At 48.6% G+C, this 20064-nt stretch overlaps 1 protein-coding gene across 4 annotated transcripts in view; it reads right to left on the bottom strand.

Moving 5' to 3' along the window:
* PTPRU (protein tyrosine phosphatase receptor type U) overlaps positions 1–20064 on the bottom strand; it is an 86264-nt gene that overhangs the window by 51734 nt on the left and 14466 nt on the right. For all 4 annotated transcript variants that reach the window (XM_068967399.1, XM_068967397.1, XM_068967400.1 and 1 more), the window contains exons 2-7: positions 17221–17352; positions 13978–14249; positions 13380–13461; positions 13159–13274; positions 12519–12693; positions 11610–11903 (exon numbers count right to left, since the gene is read on the bottom strand). In XM_068967399.1, the coding sequence (XP_068823500.1) occupies positions 11610–11903; positions 12519–12693; positions 13159–13274; positions 13380–13461; positions 13978–14249; positions 17221–17352 (1071 nt within the window). The remainder of the gene's footprint in view (positions 1–11609; positions 11904–12518; positions 12694–13158; positions 13275–13379; positions 13462–13977; positions 14250–17220; positions 17353–20064) is intronic.

Genomic DNA, 20064 nt, shown 5'->3' on the forward strand with positions numbered 1-20064 from the left:
CTCAGGCCCCAGTCCTGCATCTGCACTGAGCAGCTGTGCAATCCTAAGTAAATCTCTGGGCCTCGATTTCCTCATCTATAACATGGTGAATGAAGCCATAATTACTAATGATCCTCTTCTCTCTTGCCCTCTGACTGTGCAGGTTCTGTGATACCCGCCAAGTGTCCGCAGTTAGAGGATATCAGGACACACCTTAATGAATAGGAAAGAAAGTCCTACTGCTTTGCCTCTTAAGATGATTAAGTATGACCCTATTATCATTTTCATATGATTAATTTGCTCAGGATGCTCTTTACAAAGACAATGCAGAGAGAAACATCAGGCTGCTCCTCACTTGCAAGTGGATGGGTAGGAGCACAGCTTTAGACGCTGGCCAGCACAGTGCAACTTTCCTTCCTTCCCTGGACCAGAGGCAAGTGGCCGTCTCCAGTCATACATCGAATGCCACTGAGAGATTTCAGCACCTGAGAGTAAGGCTTACCTCTTGACTTCTTACAGAGAGCCTGGCTCTCCTATCCCCACAACAAGGCAGACCCGATCCTCACCCGAGAAAAACATTAATAGGCTGGTTCCCTGCTCACTGCATCTTGAGGGCTGATAACTGCAAGCCCACTTACCACACTTGTCTTTTCTCTGCTGTTTCTGGACCATGGAGATTTTCCTAATGTTTTTCTATATAGTTTTGTTTTAACTCATTGTTCTTATCTGTTTAGAAAGGAATGGGTGAGTTTTGTGTGTGTTCACTCTGCAGTCACTCTGCCATCTTGTTCAGAGGTCTTTGCTTTATTTCCTGAGACTTTGTGGCTCTGGTCCTGGCTGCCCGATGTGTCCTGTCCCAAGGTGTCTATGTCTGTGTTTGTGTCTCTGCCTGTGTCTATGTCTACTAACGCCAAGTACCATGGATTTACTTGCACTAGCGAGAGTGGATCTCGGTTCCCTGAAGCTCTGCTCACATCCTCCCCACCTCCACATCCTTTACCATCCTTCCAGGTTTGGCGGAAGCACACTGCTTCCTTCACCTTCCTGCAGCGTTCAGACAAGGACACAAAACATCAACTGCAAACCGGTGACACAGGCTGGTGCTGGGACTATGACCAACGAGACAATAAGTGTCTCATCCAAAAGGAGCAGCTGCCACTCAGTTCCAGGCTGTGTTGCCAGATCTTCCCATTTATGAAGCCAGAGATTCCAATTGTTTGTGTGAAATCTCCAGATTTTTAAATACTGGCAACCTACTCAGGTTTTTTTTCAAACCGTTTTGCCAGGGGACCTCCCTGGCGTTCCACTGGTTACGACGCCACACTTCCAATGCAGGGGGTACAGGTTTGATCCTTGGTCGGGGAACTAAGATTCCTCATGGCCAAAAGAAAAAAAAAACAAAAACACAGTTTTCAGGGCACAAAATGGTAACACCTAACTTGAAGACTGAAACTTTCACCCTCGTGCTTAAGTATCTCATTCTCCAACAGCTACGCTAGCCCCCTCCCTCCTTGCTAGACAGAGGGGTCTCTGAGAAGAAAGCACACTTTTCTTTCTCTCCCCACCCTGAACAAATTTGGGCAGATCCAGAGGCTCAAACAGGCTGATATGTTGATTGAGGGGTGTGAATTCATGAGTCTCTCTGTGTTTCCAAAAACCATCTGGCACCCAGACACACACTCTTCGGCTGCCAGCACACACTGGCAAAACAGAACCTGGGGGCCTCAAAGCCCCAACCCTCTGAATTCCACAGGCTGTAGGCCACTCGGAGGTCAAAGGTCTAAATGCACTTTTTTTTTTAACACAAGAAGGCTAACAGTTAACATCTGTTAAATTAGCCCCCAATGCGTTGATTTTAATGATGCTAAGGAGCACTCAATAACCCTGAAATATTAACTGTTGCTTGAGGAAGGGGCTTTGGAGTGGGGTTGGGTACTGCAGAGTTCAAATCCTATCTCCACATTTCATTAGTTCTGTGACTTCAGGCAAGTGATTTAACTCCCTTTGAACATTAAGTTCTTTGACTAAAAAATGGAAATATAATAACACCTACTTTGAAGAGCAGTGTGAGAGTTACATGAGATGGTGTGAGTCTAATTCATAGGAATTAATTAATATGTGCATGCTAATGGCGAGATGGTGACTGCAGCCATGAAAATAAAAGATGCTTGCTCCTTGGAAGAAAAACTATGACAAACCTAGACAGTGTATTAAAAAGCATAGACATCACTTTGCTGACAAAAGTCCATATAGTCAAAGCTATGGTTTTCCCAGTAGTCATGTACGGATGTGAGAATTGGACCATAAAGAAGGCTGAGTGCCAAAGAATTGATGCTTTTGAACTGTGGTGCTAGAGAAGACTCCTGAGGTCCCTTGGACAGCAAGGAGATCAAACCAGTCAATCTTTAAGGAAATCAACTCTGAATATTCATTGGAAGGACTGATGCTGAAGCTGAAGCTCCAATACTTTGGCCAACCTGATGCAAAGAGCCAGCTCATTGGAAAAGACCCTGATGCTGGGAAAGATTGAGAGCAAGAGGAGAAGGGGATGACAGAGGATGAGATGGCTGGATGGGCATCATCAACTCAATGGAGAGTTTGAACAAACTCTGAGACATACTGGAGGACAGAGAAGCCTGGAATGCTTCAGTTCACGGGGTCTCAGAGTCACACATGACTTAGCGACTGAATAACAACAAGGATAAGATATACCTTTATATATAGCAGCACCCTTTATAGCAGCAGTAGAAATTAGTACAACCACTTTTTAAAGCAATATACGTCAAAGCCCTTCCTTAAATCACCTCTGACTACTTACACGAAAGAAATAATTCAAGGAGGGAATATAGCATGATCAGCACTAAGTTTTTCGATACAGTATTATTCACAATAATAAAAATCTAAAGGCAAATAGCCCAGCCATATGGAGACACTCAGTGGACTCCTACAGCCAATAAACACAATTATAAACAACATAACACAAGCAACAACACCAAGAAAAGGAAGGAGAGTGCAGAACGCTTTCCACATCCCAATGACAAGGGTGTGAAACATGTACTGTAGGCATATGGGCAGAGATTTGCAGGAGGCAGGAAAACTAAAACAGCTGTTGGGCTAGGATGGTGAGATTTAGAGTGATTTCTTTTAAATGCCTCTACTGGCGTGATATTATTGTTTTTACAGGAAATAATACTGTGGGAGGGGCGTTTCATGGAGCCCAAAGAGATGACAACACAGCTGGCCAACAGCAAAACTATGGGTCAAGGCGCCGAAGCAAAGAGGGGGCGGCGATGCAAACGAAGAGAAGCATGTGATTAAGAGGAGCAGGCTGAGTTGTTTGGATCCTATCTGCCTGGTCCCTGCTAATTTACACAGCTTCCATCCCAGCCAGGCCATGTAAAGTGTTTAGCAGTGCCTGGCACAGAGTGGGTACTCAGCCCACGATGGCAGCGATGCAGCTATTACTGGTAGTAAGGTGGTGGTGGTGGTTTCCAACACAAGACTGGAAGTCAGGACATTCAAACCTTGGTGCTGACTCTGTTATGGACTCACTGTGTCAGTGTGGACCAGTGGCTAACTCTCGAAATTTCACTTTTCTCATCTGTAAAACGAGAGTGGTCAACAGCTGTCACCGTGAAACTTGGGTTCTTAACTTACTGTATAGTCACAGGCAAGTCCTTCCCATCTCTGGGCTTCCATCCCCTCATCTGCACACTAACAGGAGTGAAAGAGAGACTCTCTGTGGACCCTAGGCTCTGATTTCTTTCATACCAAGTACCTGACCAGAACTGGCTTTGAAGAGTTAAAAACACCATAACAATAATAGTTGTCATTCACTGAGTGTTCACTGCGTGTTAGGCACTAGGCTTCACAGGCATTTAATACATTTACATGCAATCACCTGCATTTAATCCAAAACCAGAGGGTTGCACAACTCAGGCTTCACTGCTCCTCTCTTTTCCATCTACACTTATTCCCTAAAATCTAAGGACTAAATCAGGGGTTCTCAACCTTGGCATTACTGACATCTCAGACGAGATAATTTTTTGTTGAAAAGGCTGCTTATACACCGTTGGATATTTATTACCTTCTAGGGCTTCCTCTATCCCTAAGATGCCATTAGCACCCCACCCCCAGTTGTGACAACCAGACACTGCAGATGACTCCTGGGAGACAAAATCACCCCCACTAAGAACCACCAGCATAAAAGATCTCATCCAGTCTCATGGCTTTAAATATCATCTACACCATGTCTATACTGACGACTTTCAAATTTATATCTGCAGCCCAAACCTCTTCCCTAAACCCCACACTCGTAAATCCATCCACCTGATGGATATCTCCACTTGAACGTCTAATAGGCATCTCAAAGTCAACATTTCCAACACAGAACTCCTGATCTATGGCACCCCGTCACACCTGCTCCTTCCGCAGTCTGCTCCCTTGCAGTAAATGATAACTCCATTCTTTCGGCTGCTCAAGCAAAACGCCTTGGAGCCATCCTTGACTTCTATTTCACTCTCTCACTGCATATCCAATCCATCAACAAATGCAGTTAGCTCTACCTTCAAAACAAACCCAGAATCTAACCACTTGCACCACCGCCACCACTTCCTCCCAGCTCCCAGCCTCCACCATCTCCCAGCTGACTTGTTGCAGTAGCTTCCTCACTGGTCTCTCCTCGGATCCCTTCACCCTCCTAGAGTCTGTTCTCCACAAAAGGACAAAAGTGATCCTTGTAAACATAGGAGGTGATGTCACTCCTGCTCTCCAAACCTGCAATGGTCCCCCAGCCCACCCGGAGTAAAATGGCTCTGGGTCCCATATCCCCAGTATGACTTTGACCTCCTCTCCCGTCAGCTCCCCTCAGTCACTAGACCACAGTTATACTGGTCTCCTTGCTGCTCCTCACATATGCCAAGCATACTACAGAACTCCCTGCTATTAGGTCGGCCTGGAACGCCCCTTCCCCCAGCAATTCCTCTAGCTTCCTGTGTGTGGCTCTCTCCCTTACCTCCTTCAGGTCTCTGCTCAAATGTCACCTTCTCGGTAAAACAGTCCCTGAGCCTTTTTGAAATAACACTTCTCCGAACCTCACACCCCATCCCCCTTCCTGCTTTGGTCTTCACGACCCTGATCATCAACCGACAATCTATATATTTCACTTGTTTACTACTTCCTCCTGCCAGAAAGACAAAGGAATACAAGAAGACAAAATGGCTGTCTGAGGAGGACTTAACAAATAGCTGCAAAAAGAAGGGAAGTGAAAGGCAAAGGAGAAAGGAAAAGATGTATACCCAACTGAATGCAGAGTTCCAAAGAATAGCAAGGAGACATAAGATCAGTGATCAATGCAAGGAAATAGAGGAAAACAATGGAATGGGAAAGACTAGAGATATCTTTAAGAAAATTAAGAGATACCAAGGGAATACTTTTGCAAAGATGGGCACAATAAAGGAGAAAAATGGTAAGGACCTAACAGAAGCAGAAGGAGAGGTGGTAAGAATACACAGAAGAACTGTACAATAAAGGTCTTGACGTGGATACCCACAAAGTGGGGTCACTCACCTAGACCCAGACATCCTGGAGCATGAAGTCAAGTGGGTCTTAGGAAGCATTACTATGATCAAAGTTAGTGGAGATGATAGAATTCCAGTAGAGCTACTGAAAATCTGAAAAGATGATACTGTTAAAGTGCTGCACTCAATATGCCAGCAAATTTGGAAAACTCAGAAGTGGCCACAGGACTGGAAAAGGTCAGTTTTCATTCCAATCCCAAAGAAAGGCAATGCCAAAGAATGTTTAAAGTACCTCACAATTGCACCCATTTCACATGTTAGCAAGGTAATGCTCAAAACCATCCATGCTGGCTCTCAGTACGAAACTAGGAATTACCAGATGTACAAGTTGGATTTATAAAAGGCAGAGGAACCAGAGATCAAACTGCCAACTTCCAGTGGATCATTGAAAAAGCAAGAGAATTCCAGAAAAACATCTGCTTCATTGACTATGCTAAAGTCTTTGACTGTGTAAATCATAACAAACTGGAAAATTCTTATAAAGATGGGATACCAGACCACCTTACCTGCCTCTTGAGAAACCTGTATGCAAGTCAAGAAACAACAGTTAGAACTGGACATGGAACAACAGGCTGGTTCCAAATTGGGAAAGGAGTACATCAAAGCTATCTATTGTCACCCTGCTTATTTAACTTATATGCAGAGTACATCATGTGAAATGTCAGGCTGAATGAATCACAAGCTGGAATCAAGATTGCTGGGAGAAATATCAACAACCTCAGATTTGCAGATGACTTCACCCTAATTTCAGAAAATGAAGAGGAACTAAAGAGCCTCTTGATGAAGGTGAAAGAGGAGAATGAAAAAGCTGGCTTAAAACTCAGCATTCAAATACCTAAGATCATGGCATCCGGTCCCATCTGCTGCTGCTGCTGCTGCTGCTGCTGCTAAGTCACATCAGTTGTGTCCAACTCTGTGCGACCCCATAGACAGCAGCCCACTAGGCTCCCTCATCTATTTGCCATAAAGTGATGGGACCAGTGACAAACTTTATTTTCTTGGGCTCCAAAATCACTGAGGATGGTGACTGCAGCCATGAAATTCAAAGACGCTTGCTCCTTGGAAGAAAAGTTATGACAAACCTAGACAGCATATTAAAAAGAAGAGACATCATTTTGCCAACAAAGGTCCATCTAGTCAAAGCTATGGTTTTTCCAGTAGTCATATATGGATGTGAGAGTTGGATCATAAAGAAGGCTGAGCACCGAAGAATTGATGCCTTCCAACTGCGGTGTTGGAGAAGACTCTTGAGAGTCCCTTGGACTGCAAGGAGATCCAACCAGTCCATCCTAAAGGAAATCAACCCTGAATATTCATTTGAAGGACTGATGCTGAAGCTGAAGCCCCAATACTTTGGCCACCTGATGCAAAGAGCCTATTCACTGGAAAAGACCCTGATGCTGGGAAAGACTGAAGGCAGGAGGAGAAGGGGGTGACAGAGAATGAGATGGTTGGATGGCATCATCGACTCAATGGACATGAGTTTGAGCAAACTTTGGGAGACAGTGAAAGACAGGGAAGCCTGGTGTGCTGCAGCCCATGAGGTCGCAAAGAGGCAGACACAACTTAGTGACTGAACAACAACTACCCGCCAGAATGTGAGTTCCGTGCAGTTCCGGCATGAGGAACTCATACACTAGTGGCCTTTGTCTGTCTTGGTCACAGTCTTATATCCTTAGCAACTAAACAGTATCTGACAAGTAATAGGCACTCAATAAATGTGTTGAATCTTCACATTTACCCTGTAAACATTATTATTATCCCCTTTTATAAAACAACAGGACTACAGCTTGGAGAGGTTAATCTGACACAGGTCCTTCAGCTAGAAGGTAATCCTCCTAGAATACTCTTACCAACCACCCAAGGGCCTCTCCAAGTGTGGCATTAAACTGTATTTTAGATGGTTCTCAGATCAGCTCTTAAAAACACAAGAATATTCACTGGCAAAAAAATAAACCTCAACCAAATTCTTAGCTTATCTAAAAATTAACTCAAAATGGATCATGGACTTATTTGTAAAACTATAACACTTTTATTTAAAAAAAGAATAGGAGAAAATCTTCGGAATCTAGGGCAACGCAAGGAGTTCTTAAATTTGACACTAAAAGCATAGTTCATAAAAGGAAGTTTTGATAAACTGGCCCTCATAAAAATTTAAAATGATTATTCCATGAAAACCCAGGTGAAGAGGAGAAAAAAGACAAGCTAAAAGCCAGGGGGAAATATTTACAAACTATATACCCAAAAAAGGACTAGTATCTAGAATGTGTAAAGAATTCTCAAAGCTCAACAATAAAAAATGAATAATCCAATTAGAAAATGGGCAAAGACATGAATAATTCATGAAGAGGATATACAGATGGCAAACAACACATGAAAAGATGTTCAGCATCACTAGGCATGGAAAGTGAAAGTTGCTCAATCGTGTCCGACTCTTTGCATGGACTATATAGTCCATGGAATTCTCTAGGCCAGAATACTGGAGTGGGAAGCCTTTCCCTTCTCCAGAGGGATCTTCCCAACCCAGGGATCAAACCCAGGTCTCCCACATTGCAGGCAGATTCTTTATCAGGTGAGCCACAGGAAGCCCATTAATGTCACTCGGCATTAAAGAAAGGCAAATTAAGACCAGGATGGGATATTACTACATACCTCTCAGAATGGCTAAAATTTTTTAAAAATAATAATAATAATGACAACACTAAATGCTGGCAAGGATGTAGAAAACTGGATCACTCATATATTGCTGATGAGAATGTAAAACCATACAACCAATTCTGGCAGTTTTCAATAAAACTGCAATAAATATGCAATTACCATATGATCCATCATTTGTATCCTTAGGCATTTAGCCCAGAAAAAAATGAAAAATTATGTTCATGCAAAAACTCGTACATGAACGTTCATGGCAGCTTTACTTGTAACAGCCGAAAACTGGGACCGGTTCAGGGGTCATTCAACAGATGAATGGTTAAACAAACTCTGGTATAGCCACACCATGGGATATTACTCAGCATTAAAACAGAATGAACTATTGATTTATACAACTTGGATGAATCCCCAGGGAACTACACTGACCAGAAGAGTCAATCTCACTGCCGAGACAATCCAATGAGAAAAGAATAGTCTTTTTCATAAATGGTGCTGGGACAACTGGACACCCACAAGCAAAAGAATGAGACTGGACTCCTACCTCGCCCCAAATCCAAAAATTAACTCAAAGTGTGTCAAGGAGCTAAATGTAAGAGCTAAAACTATAAAACTCTTAGAAAAAAATAAAAGTAAATCTTCCTTACTTTGGACTAGGCAAAAGTTTTCTAGATGTGACATCAAAAGTCCAAATAACAAAAGAAAAAGTAGATAAATTGAGCCTCATTAAAATTAAAAACTTTTGTGCTTCAAAGGACACCATCAAGAAAGTTAAAAGACAACTCACAGAATGGAAGAAAATATTTGCAAATATATCTGATAAGGGTCTAGTATCTGGAATATATAAAGAACTTTTACAACTCAATAATTAAAAGATTAAAACCCAATTTAAAAATGAGTAAAGGATCTGAACAGACATTTATACAGAGAAGGCATACAAATGGCCAATAAGAACATGCAACTTGTTAGATATTTATTAACCATCAGAGACGTGCAAAACCACAATGAGACACCACTTCATATCCACCAGGAGGGTTATAATCAGAAGACAGATAATAATGAGTGTTAGTGGATATGTAGAGATACTGGAACTCCCATACACAGCTGATGAGAATGTAAAGTGGAATGGCTGCTTTGGAAAGCAATCCAGCAGGTTGCTAAATGGTTAAACATAATTACCATATGATATGTACATGCTATACCCTCAGGAGAAATTAAAACATATTTCCATACAAAAATCTCTACATTAATACTCATAGCAATAATAAGCAAAAAGTATAAACAATGCAGATGCCTTCCGACTGATAAATGTATAAGTAAATTATGGTATGTCTATACAATAGAATATTATTCGACAATAAAAAGTACTAAAGCATGCCACAACATGAATAAACCTTGAAAAAGTATGCTATGAGAAAGAAGCCAGTCACAAAAGACTACATATTATATGATTCCATTACATACAAAATGTCCAGAGAGGCAAATCTCTATAGAGACAAAAAATAAATTAGTGGCTGTCTAGGGCTGGAAGTATTAACGGGACATGAGGGGAGGGGTGGACTGCTAAAGGATACAAGGCTTCCTTTGAGAGAGGGGAAAATGTTCTAAAATTTATTGTGGTGATGGTTGCACAACTCTGTGAATATACTAAAAACCACTGAATTATACACTCTCATGAGCAAATTGCGTGAGATGTGGTTATATCTCAATAAAGCTATTACCAAATTAAAAAGGCAATTCAAAAGATTATATACTGGGACATCTCTGGAAGTCTGGTGATTAAGAATCTGACTTCCAATACAGGAGACATGGGTTTGATCCCTTGTCTGGGAAGATCCCACATTCTGCTGGGCAACTAAGCCCATTTGCCACAACTGCTGAGCCTGTGCTCTAGAGCCTGTTTGCCACAAGAGACACCACCGCCGTGAGAAACCCTCGCACAGCAAACAGATTATCCCCTGCTTGCACCAATTAGAGAAAGACCGAGTGCAACAGTGAAGACCCAGTGCAGCCAAACAGAAATAAATACATGTAAATAAAGTGAATAAATATCATGCGAAGAGTTGACTCGTTGGAAAAGTCCCTGATGCTGGGAGGGATTGGGGGCAGGAGGAGAAGGGGACGACAGAGAATGAGATGGCTGGATGGCATCACCGACTCAATGGACATGAGTTTGCGTGAACTCCAGGAGTTGGTGATGGGCAGGGAGGCCTGGTGTGCTGCGATTCATGGGGTCGCAGAGTCAGACACGATTGAGCGACCGAACTGAGCTGAAGTGAACTGAACCAAACAAAAACAAAAAAGGTTATATACTGTATATACAATGTATGATTTTATCAGCTATATAACATGTTTTAGAAATGAAGAACAGATTAGCAGTTCCCACGGGGTAGGGGTGGAGGGACAGCAATGATGCAAAAGGGCAAATCAAAGGATCCTTAAGCTGATTGAATTGTTCAGTATCTTTTGACTGCGGTGGTAGATACACAAACCAACACTAGAATAAACTATATAGAACTAAATATACACACATACACACAAATGAGGACAAATGAAACTGGGGAAGTCTGAATAAGATCTGTGGATTTTGTCAATGTCAGTATCTTGAGAGGAATATTACACCACAGTTTTGCAAAATGTTACCATTTCAAGAAACAGGGTAAAGTGAAAAGGAAAATCTCTTGTATTTTTCCTTATAACCACATATGAATCTTTTATATGGCAATAAAAATTCAACAACAACCACAAAAATGCTGAAATCACAGAGTAAGAAAATCGTTCTGTTCTCAGTCTCTCTTCTGATTAAACAAAAAAGTCTCCTCTGGTGCAGGTGTGCCATCACTCATAACAGATGCTGTACCCTTTTAAATAAGAAAAAGCAGACCTCAGGCTTAAATGCCCAGATGAGAGAATCCAGCTAGAATTTAATAACATGCTTTTATTTTACGCTGTTTAGTTGTTTATTTTACCTAGATGATACAGTGTAGAATTAAGAACACAGATCCTGAAGCCAGCCAGTCAAGAGTTCTAATCCCTTACTGTTCTGCTACTTACTAGCTGTGTGACTTTGAGCCAGTCACTTAACATCTCTATTCATGATCATCTGTACAGAGGTTACAGATTTTACACCTCATCTGTAAAATGGGTACAAGAGTACCTAGATGATGGGGTTGTTCTGAGTTTTAAATATGACACACACACATGTGTCCTTCAGAGTAAAGTGTTAGCTATCATCCATTTCTTTACCATAACTAGGATGGAGCGAAAATCATAATGGTTCAGAAAGTTTGAGAAGCACAGAGGGAGGCCATACTACCGTTCGGAATGTGCCCTTCGCCCCTTGGATGCCCTAAGTCCATACCTGAGTATCCGGAGGAGGCAATGAAGCCAGGAAGCACCCACCTGCGCACTTGGTGCGGCTGACGAGGGGCGGCCCCGGACGGCCGGTGCCACCGTCACCCGGGCGCGTGAGCAACACACTGATCTCGTACTCCGTGTCGGGGTCGAGGTGCCACAGCTTGTAGGTCTGCAGGCTGACGGCGTGCACCTCGGCCCACGGGCCGCGCGCCATGCGGTACTCAATCTCCTTTCGCACGATCGGCCCGTCGCCGATGATGGAGTTGGTGTTGAGCTGAATGATGAGGTAGGTGGGACCGGCGCGCAGCAGCTGCGGGGGTGCAATGGGGGTAGGGGGCTCTGCAAGGAGATGGGGGAAAGACGGAGCCAGACGGATGCCGCTATGAATCCCTGGCTCCCAGCTCCTCATCCTACAACACCCAAAACCCCCAGCGCCATCCTGGTCCCTCACCCCTACCCCAGGCTCCTCATGCAGCCCCCCAAGTCCTCGACTAGACTGCCTCCCCTCACTAAATCCCCAGGCCCTAAGAGACGCCGAACTCCAAAAACTGACCTTGCCCCTCACCTCTCAGCCTACACCTTCTCCCTCACTCCCTTCCAGATCCCGAAGTCCTCGCCTCTAAGGGCTGACCGCTTGTCAGTTAGAGTCAACCCTGGGAGGCCCACAGCCCGATCCCGCCTCGCCCAGGTCACACCTTGACCCAGTCCCCACGCGGGCCCACCTCTCAGAGGGACCTCCTCCCCACTCTGACCTTCAATTAGGACTGGATCTCCCAGGAAATGACGCCCCCTCCTCGAGCCCCGCCAGGAAGGTCAGAGCACACCGGGAGTCGGACGCGGCCTTCCCTGGCGGTCCACGGGCCACGCCCCGTCGATGAGACTCCGCCCCCAGTAGAAGCCACGCCCACCCCGCCTTCGCCCGCCCCGCCCCTCGGAGGCCGACTGCTCGCTCACCCTTTACGATCAGCTCCGCGAAGTTGGAGACGCCCGCTCCACGCGAGGCCTGGGACACGCAGCGGTACAGGTCCTGATCCTCGCGGCTCACGGCGACCAGGGGGAAGGTGGCCAGGAAGCGCCGGTGACTGATGTGCCGCACGCCGGCCGCGGGCACCAGGGCCCCGCTCTGTCGCTGAGCCGGGAGAGGGGCCAGTGGGTCAGGGGAGCCGGGGAAGAAGGGTCCAGATCTCGGTCTGACCCGAGCGAGCGGAGTGGTAAACTCCCGGACCCATTTCGCCATCCCGAAACTACCCAGGGACGTGTGGGATTCCTGGAACCAGCCCTGCCCCAAGAAGGTGTGGGGCCGATTACGGGAATGTGGTCGCTCTGCCTTGGTGGCGGGATGTGGTTGGGGACGGGGGATGGGCCGGGGAGGAGGGGGGGGGGGGGCGGGCGGAACCTGGAGCCGCGCTTTTATGTCGGAAGAACTGGGCACGCAAGAGGGCAGAGAGCCTAGGATGAACCAGGACGCGTGTGTTTGGGTGCTGGAGAAGGACAGAAGGCCTCAGCCCTCCGCAAGGAGCTTGAACTTTTCTTAAGAAGCTGGCCAAGTTCCCCCCAACACACACACACCCCGGGCACCCCCGACCCCGCTCACCTGCAGAAGGAAACGCTCGGCCTCCGCTGCTCGGCCTGCCGCCATGCACTGGAACGAGGCGTTCTGGCCCGCGTTGACCTCCACGTCCCCCAAGCGGGAGAAATGCGGGGCCTTTGCTGCCGGAATAGAGCCCTGGCGTGAGCTGGGCCAGCTCCCCACTGTCTGCAGGAGCCGCGGCCGCCCGCACCCCTCACCTTGCGCCCCAGGGGGCCAGGACTCACCGCAGGGGTAGCTGAGAAGCAGGATGTCATCTAGGCCCATGTAGCCCCTGCGGTCTGGGGAGACAAGGGCCTCAAACAGCACCTGGGGGAGGCAGGAGGATCCCTGTCATCTGACATTTCTCCAGCCCTGCCCACAAGAGCCCCCTTTCAAGCTCTGCTCCAGCCCCATCCTCCCCAACAAGCAGAGGTCAGTCCCAGCTCACAATTACCCTCCATACCAAGCCAGCTGGTTGTAGCAGAGGGTGTTAGCACGCAAGCTAACAAGGTCAAGGCCAGAGGTTCCATCCAACCCAGATGGATGTTAATTTCAAGTCACAAAACTTGGCAGCCAAGACAGGGTTTCCAAGTCAGCACTATTCCAACTCACCCCTTCCCCAGCCACAAACTATCACTGTTAACAATGACCTCTGATGCTGAACCCAGACTGAACCATTACTGGAGAACCACAGACTGGCCACCGACCTTGACCACAGACGGACTCCTGATGCTGAACACCGAATAACTCCAACCTCAGCCACTTGCTTACCCTGACCTCACACTGACACTCCTCTCTACCCACACTCCCAGTCAGACTCACCGCAGACTGAACCCAGCCCACCTGATATTCATTAGGCCAGAAGGTGCTGACAGCCAGTTCAGCCTGGTGCCACTGACGGCCATGGGATCCAGTCATATTCCAGACAGCACTGCCCAGGGGACCCCCATTGACACGCACATAAATGCCCAAGGTGCCCGGGCTGTGCCCATCCCGGCTGTACAGGAAGTAGCTGAACTGCACACAGTGGGTGTCATTCTCGCTCAGGCTCTGGAAGATGACATGGGCCCGCTGGCCTGGAGCATGCTGGGAAGCGTTGACCACCAAGTAGGAGCCTGGAAAGAGAGGGGGAAGAGGCAGGAGCTGAGAACGTAGGGGAGGACCAGGGTCAGGTGGGCACAGAGGAGGAGGCAGAAACAAAGGACTTCATGCGGAGTCAGGGGGCCTGAGTTCTGGTCCCAGTTCTGAATCATGGGATAAGTCCCTCCATTTCCCTGCATCCCTTTCCCAAAGGAAAGGCTTGGAGCAGCAAAAAACACACAAATCTGACTTTGCCAAAACCCTTTATTGCTCCTCGAGTCACCCCTAATGACCTCCGTCCAAGCTCATGTTGGTCCATGTCTTTTCCCACATACTGAGCTGTCCTGGGAGGCAGGGACTACGACAGTCATCTCAGGAGTCAAGAGTCTGGCACATGACAGGCACTCAAAGTCCACCTCTTCTGAAGCCCCCCCACCCCTGCATCCCTCTCTGGGTCTCTCCTGGAACCTGGATCATTAGTAAAGTGTGTATCACTCTCCCCACCAGCCTGTGGGGCTCCTTGGGGCTCCACTGTGTCGCCAGCACAGATCTGCAAGCTGAACGAACACACAGAACAGAGGTTGAATGAAAGGACTCTAACTTCTCTTCAGGCCCCCACCCCCCTGAATCTGAACTCCTGGGATACAATTTCTCTTGATTTCAAACCTGGAGAAAGGCAATCCTGTCCCTTCCCCAGGGAAGAGATCCAGGCTGCATGCTGGGAAGGGTGGGGTGGAGGGGGTGGGCAGAGAGGGGCAGAGAGGGAAAAGGGAGCTGGACTCCTCTGGACCTGGCTGAGGGATTATGGCCTCCCTTCTGTGAGGAGAAGGCCCCCGCAGCTGCCAAGAGGGTGCCCGAAGCCACGCAGGGCTGCCTCTTCCCAGGCTTGGCCACCAGCCAACACAAGCTCATTCAGATCCCAAACCACGAGGCTCCCTGCTCCAGGAGGGCTCTCCAGGGACTCTGCTGGAGGGAATCGCATTCATCTGCGGGAGCCAGAAGCCTGTGAAGTAGGCAGCTCCTGCATCAGTCCTGGTGGGGTCGTAAACAAAACTCCAGATCCCCATCCCCACCCAGGAAGGGACGCATCCCAGCCCCCAGCACAGTCTCTCTTGGCCCACACCTCCATCCTCTCTCCTCTCCCTGTGAGCAGCTGTGTGTGCTTCTCTCTCCCCCTTTCAATCTGACACTTTGTTCTTGCCTCTTCCTCCTGCTCCCTCTGCCTCTCTCTCCTCTTTTCCCTAGTTTTTTCTCACTCTGCACCCCTCCCGCTTCTCTCATCCACTCCCTTCATCCCCATCGCCCCACCCTCTCTTCTCTCCTGCTCTGTGACTTCGAGGATGAATCCCCCCTCCTCCCTTCCCTAAAATGTAAGCACCAAACACAGCAGAGACTCCATCCATCTGGCTCACCACTGTATCCCTAGGATCCGGCCCAAGGCCCATACTGCGCATGAAATTTCTCATCCCCTTTTCTCACTGGGTCTGTCTCCGGTGGTGTGGGGGAGAGAGAGAAGCAGAGCCTATACAAGGTGGTCAGGACTGTAAGAGGTGAACTCAAATCAGCCACCTTGGACCTGAAGGCTAACCCATCTCAGGCCAAGGCTGGGCCCTGGGGATATGAAGTCGGGCCACTCAGCATCCCTGCCATGGTGGGCACCTTGACAGCTCACTGTCACCCAGCTCAGACTTTGACATCTGCCAGGACAGAAGTCAAACAAGGAGCTAACAGTCCTGTGAAGGCAGAGATAAATGTCCCATGGAGGGCAGAGTGTGAGCAAACGCACAGAAAGGGGAGACACCGGAGGGCTCCAGGAGATAAGGCCAGGGGTAGGAGGCCAGGCTGCAGAGGTCAGGTCATGGAGGACCTCCCTCCTATTGGCTTCAAGTCCTGGCCCCACAGTGAGAACCTTTGCTGTCCCTCCCATGCACTCTTGACAGCAGATGCCATCTTGGCCATCCTGTGAGCTGAGAACAAAGGCCCTGGCTTCCTACTGTGACAGGGGCAAGGGGAGGGGCCTCAAGCTATCCAGTTCTGGGTTCGCCCAGCAAGCACATTTGGTTCTCCTACTATGATATGTCCTCCAATCCAGCCTTTATCAGTAATAAAGGTGACAATCTGGTCTCCATCCATCTTATCCTCTTCTTAATCCCCAGTTGATTCTTTACCCAATGGCAATGGGTGGATCTTAGTAGTTAGGGCCCTCAAATACCTCCAACAATTGTTTCTAAGCATTCATTGAACCCTTATAGGCCACCTCTGGGTTATGTACATTACAACACTATAAAATGGATTATTCTGTGCTCCATTTTACATTTAAGGAAATGGAAGCTCAGAGAAGTTAAGTGACTTGCCAGAGACCACACAGCCAGTAACGTGATGAAGCCGGGATCTGAAGCCCAGGTTTCGTGACTCAGTGCACTCGAGGCCATCAGCAGGGTAGAAGGCCAGGACTAGGGTCTATGCAGTTAGTCTCCTGACTCCCGGTCCAGTGTTCATGATGCTCCCCACCCTGAAATAGGGACTGGACAAGGCAGAAGCTGGGAAAGACCGGGGACTTGCAGGAAGAAAGGGGCAGAGGAAGCGAAGGTTTTACACGCATCCAGCCCCCAAGGCGACTGCTCTGTCAGCACCTTGACGTCCTGGGGAACCAGGATTCAGTCGCAGGGAGAAGGAAGCCTCCCTGAAGGTGGAGGATTTAGGAAGACTTGGCAGGAGTAAGAAGGATCCTGAGCTAAGCTGCCCCAGGAATAACGGGAGGTGGGCTTTATCCTACAGTTTACAAGGGTCTTTGAGGACTTGAAAACCCATTTTACAGGTAAGACTACCTGATGTACACCACTGGTCTGAGTCCAGGGAGCTCCACATTCACAGTGTCATGTGTCACTACAGAGCAGATGAGGCCCAGAGAGGTTAAGCAATGGACCCAAGGTAACACAGCCAGTGGGTAGGCGGCCTGGCCCGGGAAGGAGACAAAGGAGGAATGGTGACTGAGGGTAGGCTCACCGTGGGGCAGGTCTGCAGGCGCCCGGGTGCCAGGGTGGATCCGCACCTGCTCCCACTGGAAGTCGTCGTACTGGGCCTGGCTGTACTCGCAGGGCACCGCTGGGTCACTCGTCTCCTCGAAGGTGCAGCCGGCTGTGAGGGCAGGGCCTGCTTAGCCCAGGCTGGAGTGGAGGTGCTGGCCCAAAGGGCTCCTGGGCTACCCTCCAGGTGCCCCCACGGTCCCCTCCTACCCAGGCTCACCCTCCTCCCCTCTGCCTCCTCAAGCCCTCCCCCCACTGCTCCCTCCAACAAAATGCTCCCTCCCCCACCCTCTCCCCCCAGCAAGGCCCTCTTTCCATTGTCTCCTCCCCATGCCAAGACCTCCCACACTGCCCACCCCCTCCAGCGGTCCCCAAACCCCCTACGGCTCAACCACACATTAAAGACCCTCCTCAGCAAAAACTAGTTGTTATTACTCTGTGTGTGTGTGTTTGTCACTCAGTCATGTCACATGGCTACAGTCCACCAGGTTCCTCTGTTCATGGGATTCTCCATGGCAAGAATACTGGAGTGGCTGCCATTCCCTTCTCCAGGGGGATCATCCCTACTCAGGGACTGAACCCAGATCTCCTGCATTGAAGGCAGAGTCTTCACCATCTGAGCCACCAGGGAAGCCCGTTATCATTATTACTACCCATTAAAGTCTCACGACAACTCATGAGATCAGAACAAGAATTATCCCCATTTTATAGATAAAGAAACTGAGGCCCAAAAAGGCTAAGTGACTCCTTTAAGGTCAATCGGCAGGTCAGTGACAGAGGCGGGGTTTGAACCAAGATCTCCTGACTGCTGGTCAGTGTTCTATCACAGGCCCCTGCATCTTTGCAGAGAGGACAGACAGTGGGCCCCAGGACTGGCAGGATCGATCGCCCTAAGCCAGCCTTGATGGCATCTCCTTAAAAATAACAACTGATCATGTGACTTACAACAAGCCCAGCACAACGCTAAGTGCTCTGAGTGTGGAGTCCCGTTTAGGCCTCGGCTTCTGAGTAGGCACCACTACTGTGTCACTTCTACTTGATGAAAGAGCTCAAGGGATGCCCACCGCCCGAAGTCACCCAACTGAGGTCTCTGCTTGCAGGAACACAGCAGGCAAAAACACTTATGTGAGGTCCAGGCACCCATGACTACAGGAAGCCAATTCCCAAGATTCTGAGCCACTCTGCACAGTTTAAATAAGGAGAAGGGGAGGCAGGAAGGAGACCGAAATGGATGCTAGGCCTTAGGCACGTATCTCAGCTGGCTCATCAAAGCCCCGAGTTGGACCTGATCCACCTGAGAACACCACTGGTTCAGGAAGTAACTGGTGCTTGCCCCCTCCCCTGAGCTGGTGCAGCGTAAAGACTCCACCTGCCAGTGCAGGATGATACAAGAAACTGGGGTTTGATCCTTGGGTCGGGATGATCCCCTGGAGGAGGAAATGGCAACCCACTCCAGTATTCTTGCCTGAAGAATCCCACAGACAGAGGAGCCTGGTGAGCTACAGTCCATGGGGTTACAAAGAGTTGGACATGGCTGAGTACACATCGCCACCACTACCAGGGGTAAACTTAGGCATCTGAGACCCAGGAAAACGCCTCGATGAGCAGCCAGGAAGCAAACACAAAGCATGCCAGGCCACTGGTACTTCTCCTCACTTGACAGACAAGGCAACTGAGGTTCCCAGGGGTGAAGGAATTTGTTCACAGTATAAGGTGGTAGATAAGTAAGTGGGCTTTGGCATCAGACAGACTTGGGATTGAATCTTGACTCTGCAATGTGCTGGTCCTGGGACCATGACCACTGCTCATCTTCGGCTCCCCCATCCACATGGGGGTTTGTTGAGGATTCAACACCAGGGTCCACTTAGCACGATGCCAGCACATGCAAGCACCCAGAAGACAGGAGCTCTGCACTGAGCCACCTGAGTAACAGAAGCAGAATTTGAGTCCATGGTGCTCCGAGGCTGAGGGCCACATTCCCCACCAGAAAAACCTTCACTCTGAGAAGGAACAATCTGAGCCCCTTCCCAGCCTCAAGGAGAGGAGGGATGAGCAGCAGAGAGTAACAGGGAGTGAGTGCCACGTGCCAGGCACAGCAGTGGGGAGCTGCACACACGGCCAGTGGCCTGACTTTCAGGAGGTTCTGCTGTGCCCTCTGCAGCAGGGGACCTCTCCAGGTTCTCCTAGACCACATGAAGCAGCCCTTTGAACTGATCCGCAAAGCCAGGCATGCACAGGCTCACCGCTGTTGGGGGTGGGGGGTCTCCCTTTCCTCTTCACGGACCCCATCAGGGTGTAAAATAAAGTGGACACGAGGCTGGCACAGAGTGGATGGCACAAAATAATAAAAGCCTCGCTTCAGAGCTGGGGCGGGACCTTGGCTGAGCACTTTGCCTCTTTGTGTGAAGAACTCTGGCCAGCACGTGCCCTGTAGCCTGTGGAAGGTAGGTTTTAACCCCATCTATGCTGGGGAGGCCTTGGCTCTCCCCCTAGAAAATGACCCATAGCACAGCACAGAGAGAGAACAAGGCCAGTAGAGATGGTCAGGGAGGGCTTCCTGGAGGAGGAGACAGCTGGCTTCATTCACTCTGAGCTGAGTCTGTGCCTGAGGGTTTTAGTCGAGGCCTCCCTGAGCCAGATGAATTGCCATAAAGGGGACCCCAGGACCTAGAGTGCTGCTGGGGTTCAGAAGGACCTGGGGTTCAGGTCCTTCCTGTTCCTTCACAAGTAACAAGGCAGCTGTCCCAGACATGTCACCTGTGGCCCTAGGGCGAGCCTGAGAATGCCAGCCCCCTGGCTTCCTCCCATCCATTCTAAGCCAGGA

This window comes from Capricornis sumatraensis, chromosome 3 (genome assembly GCF_032405125.1).
Source record: "Capricornis sumatraensis isolate serow.1 chromosome 3, serow.2, whole genome shotgun sequence".
Classification (NCBI taxonomy): domain Eukaryota; kingdom Metazoa; phylum Chordata; class Mammalia; order Artiodactyla; family Bovidae; genus Capricornis; species Capricornis sumatraensis.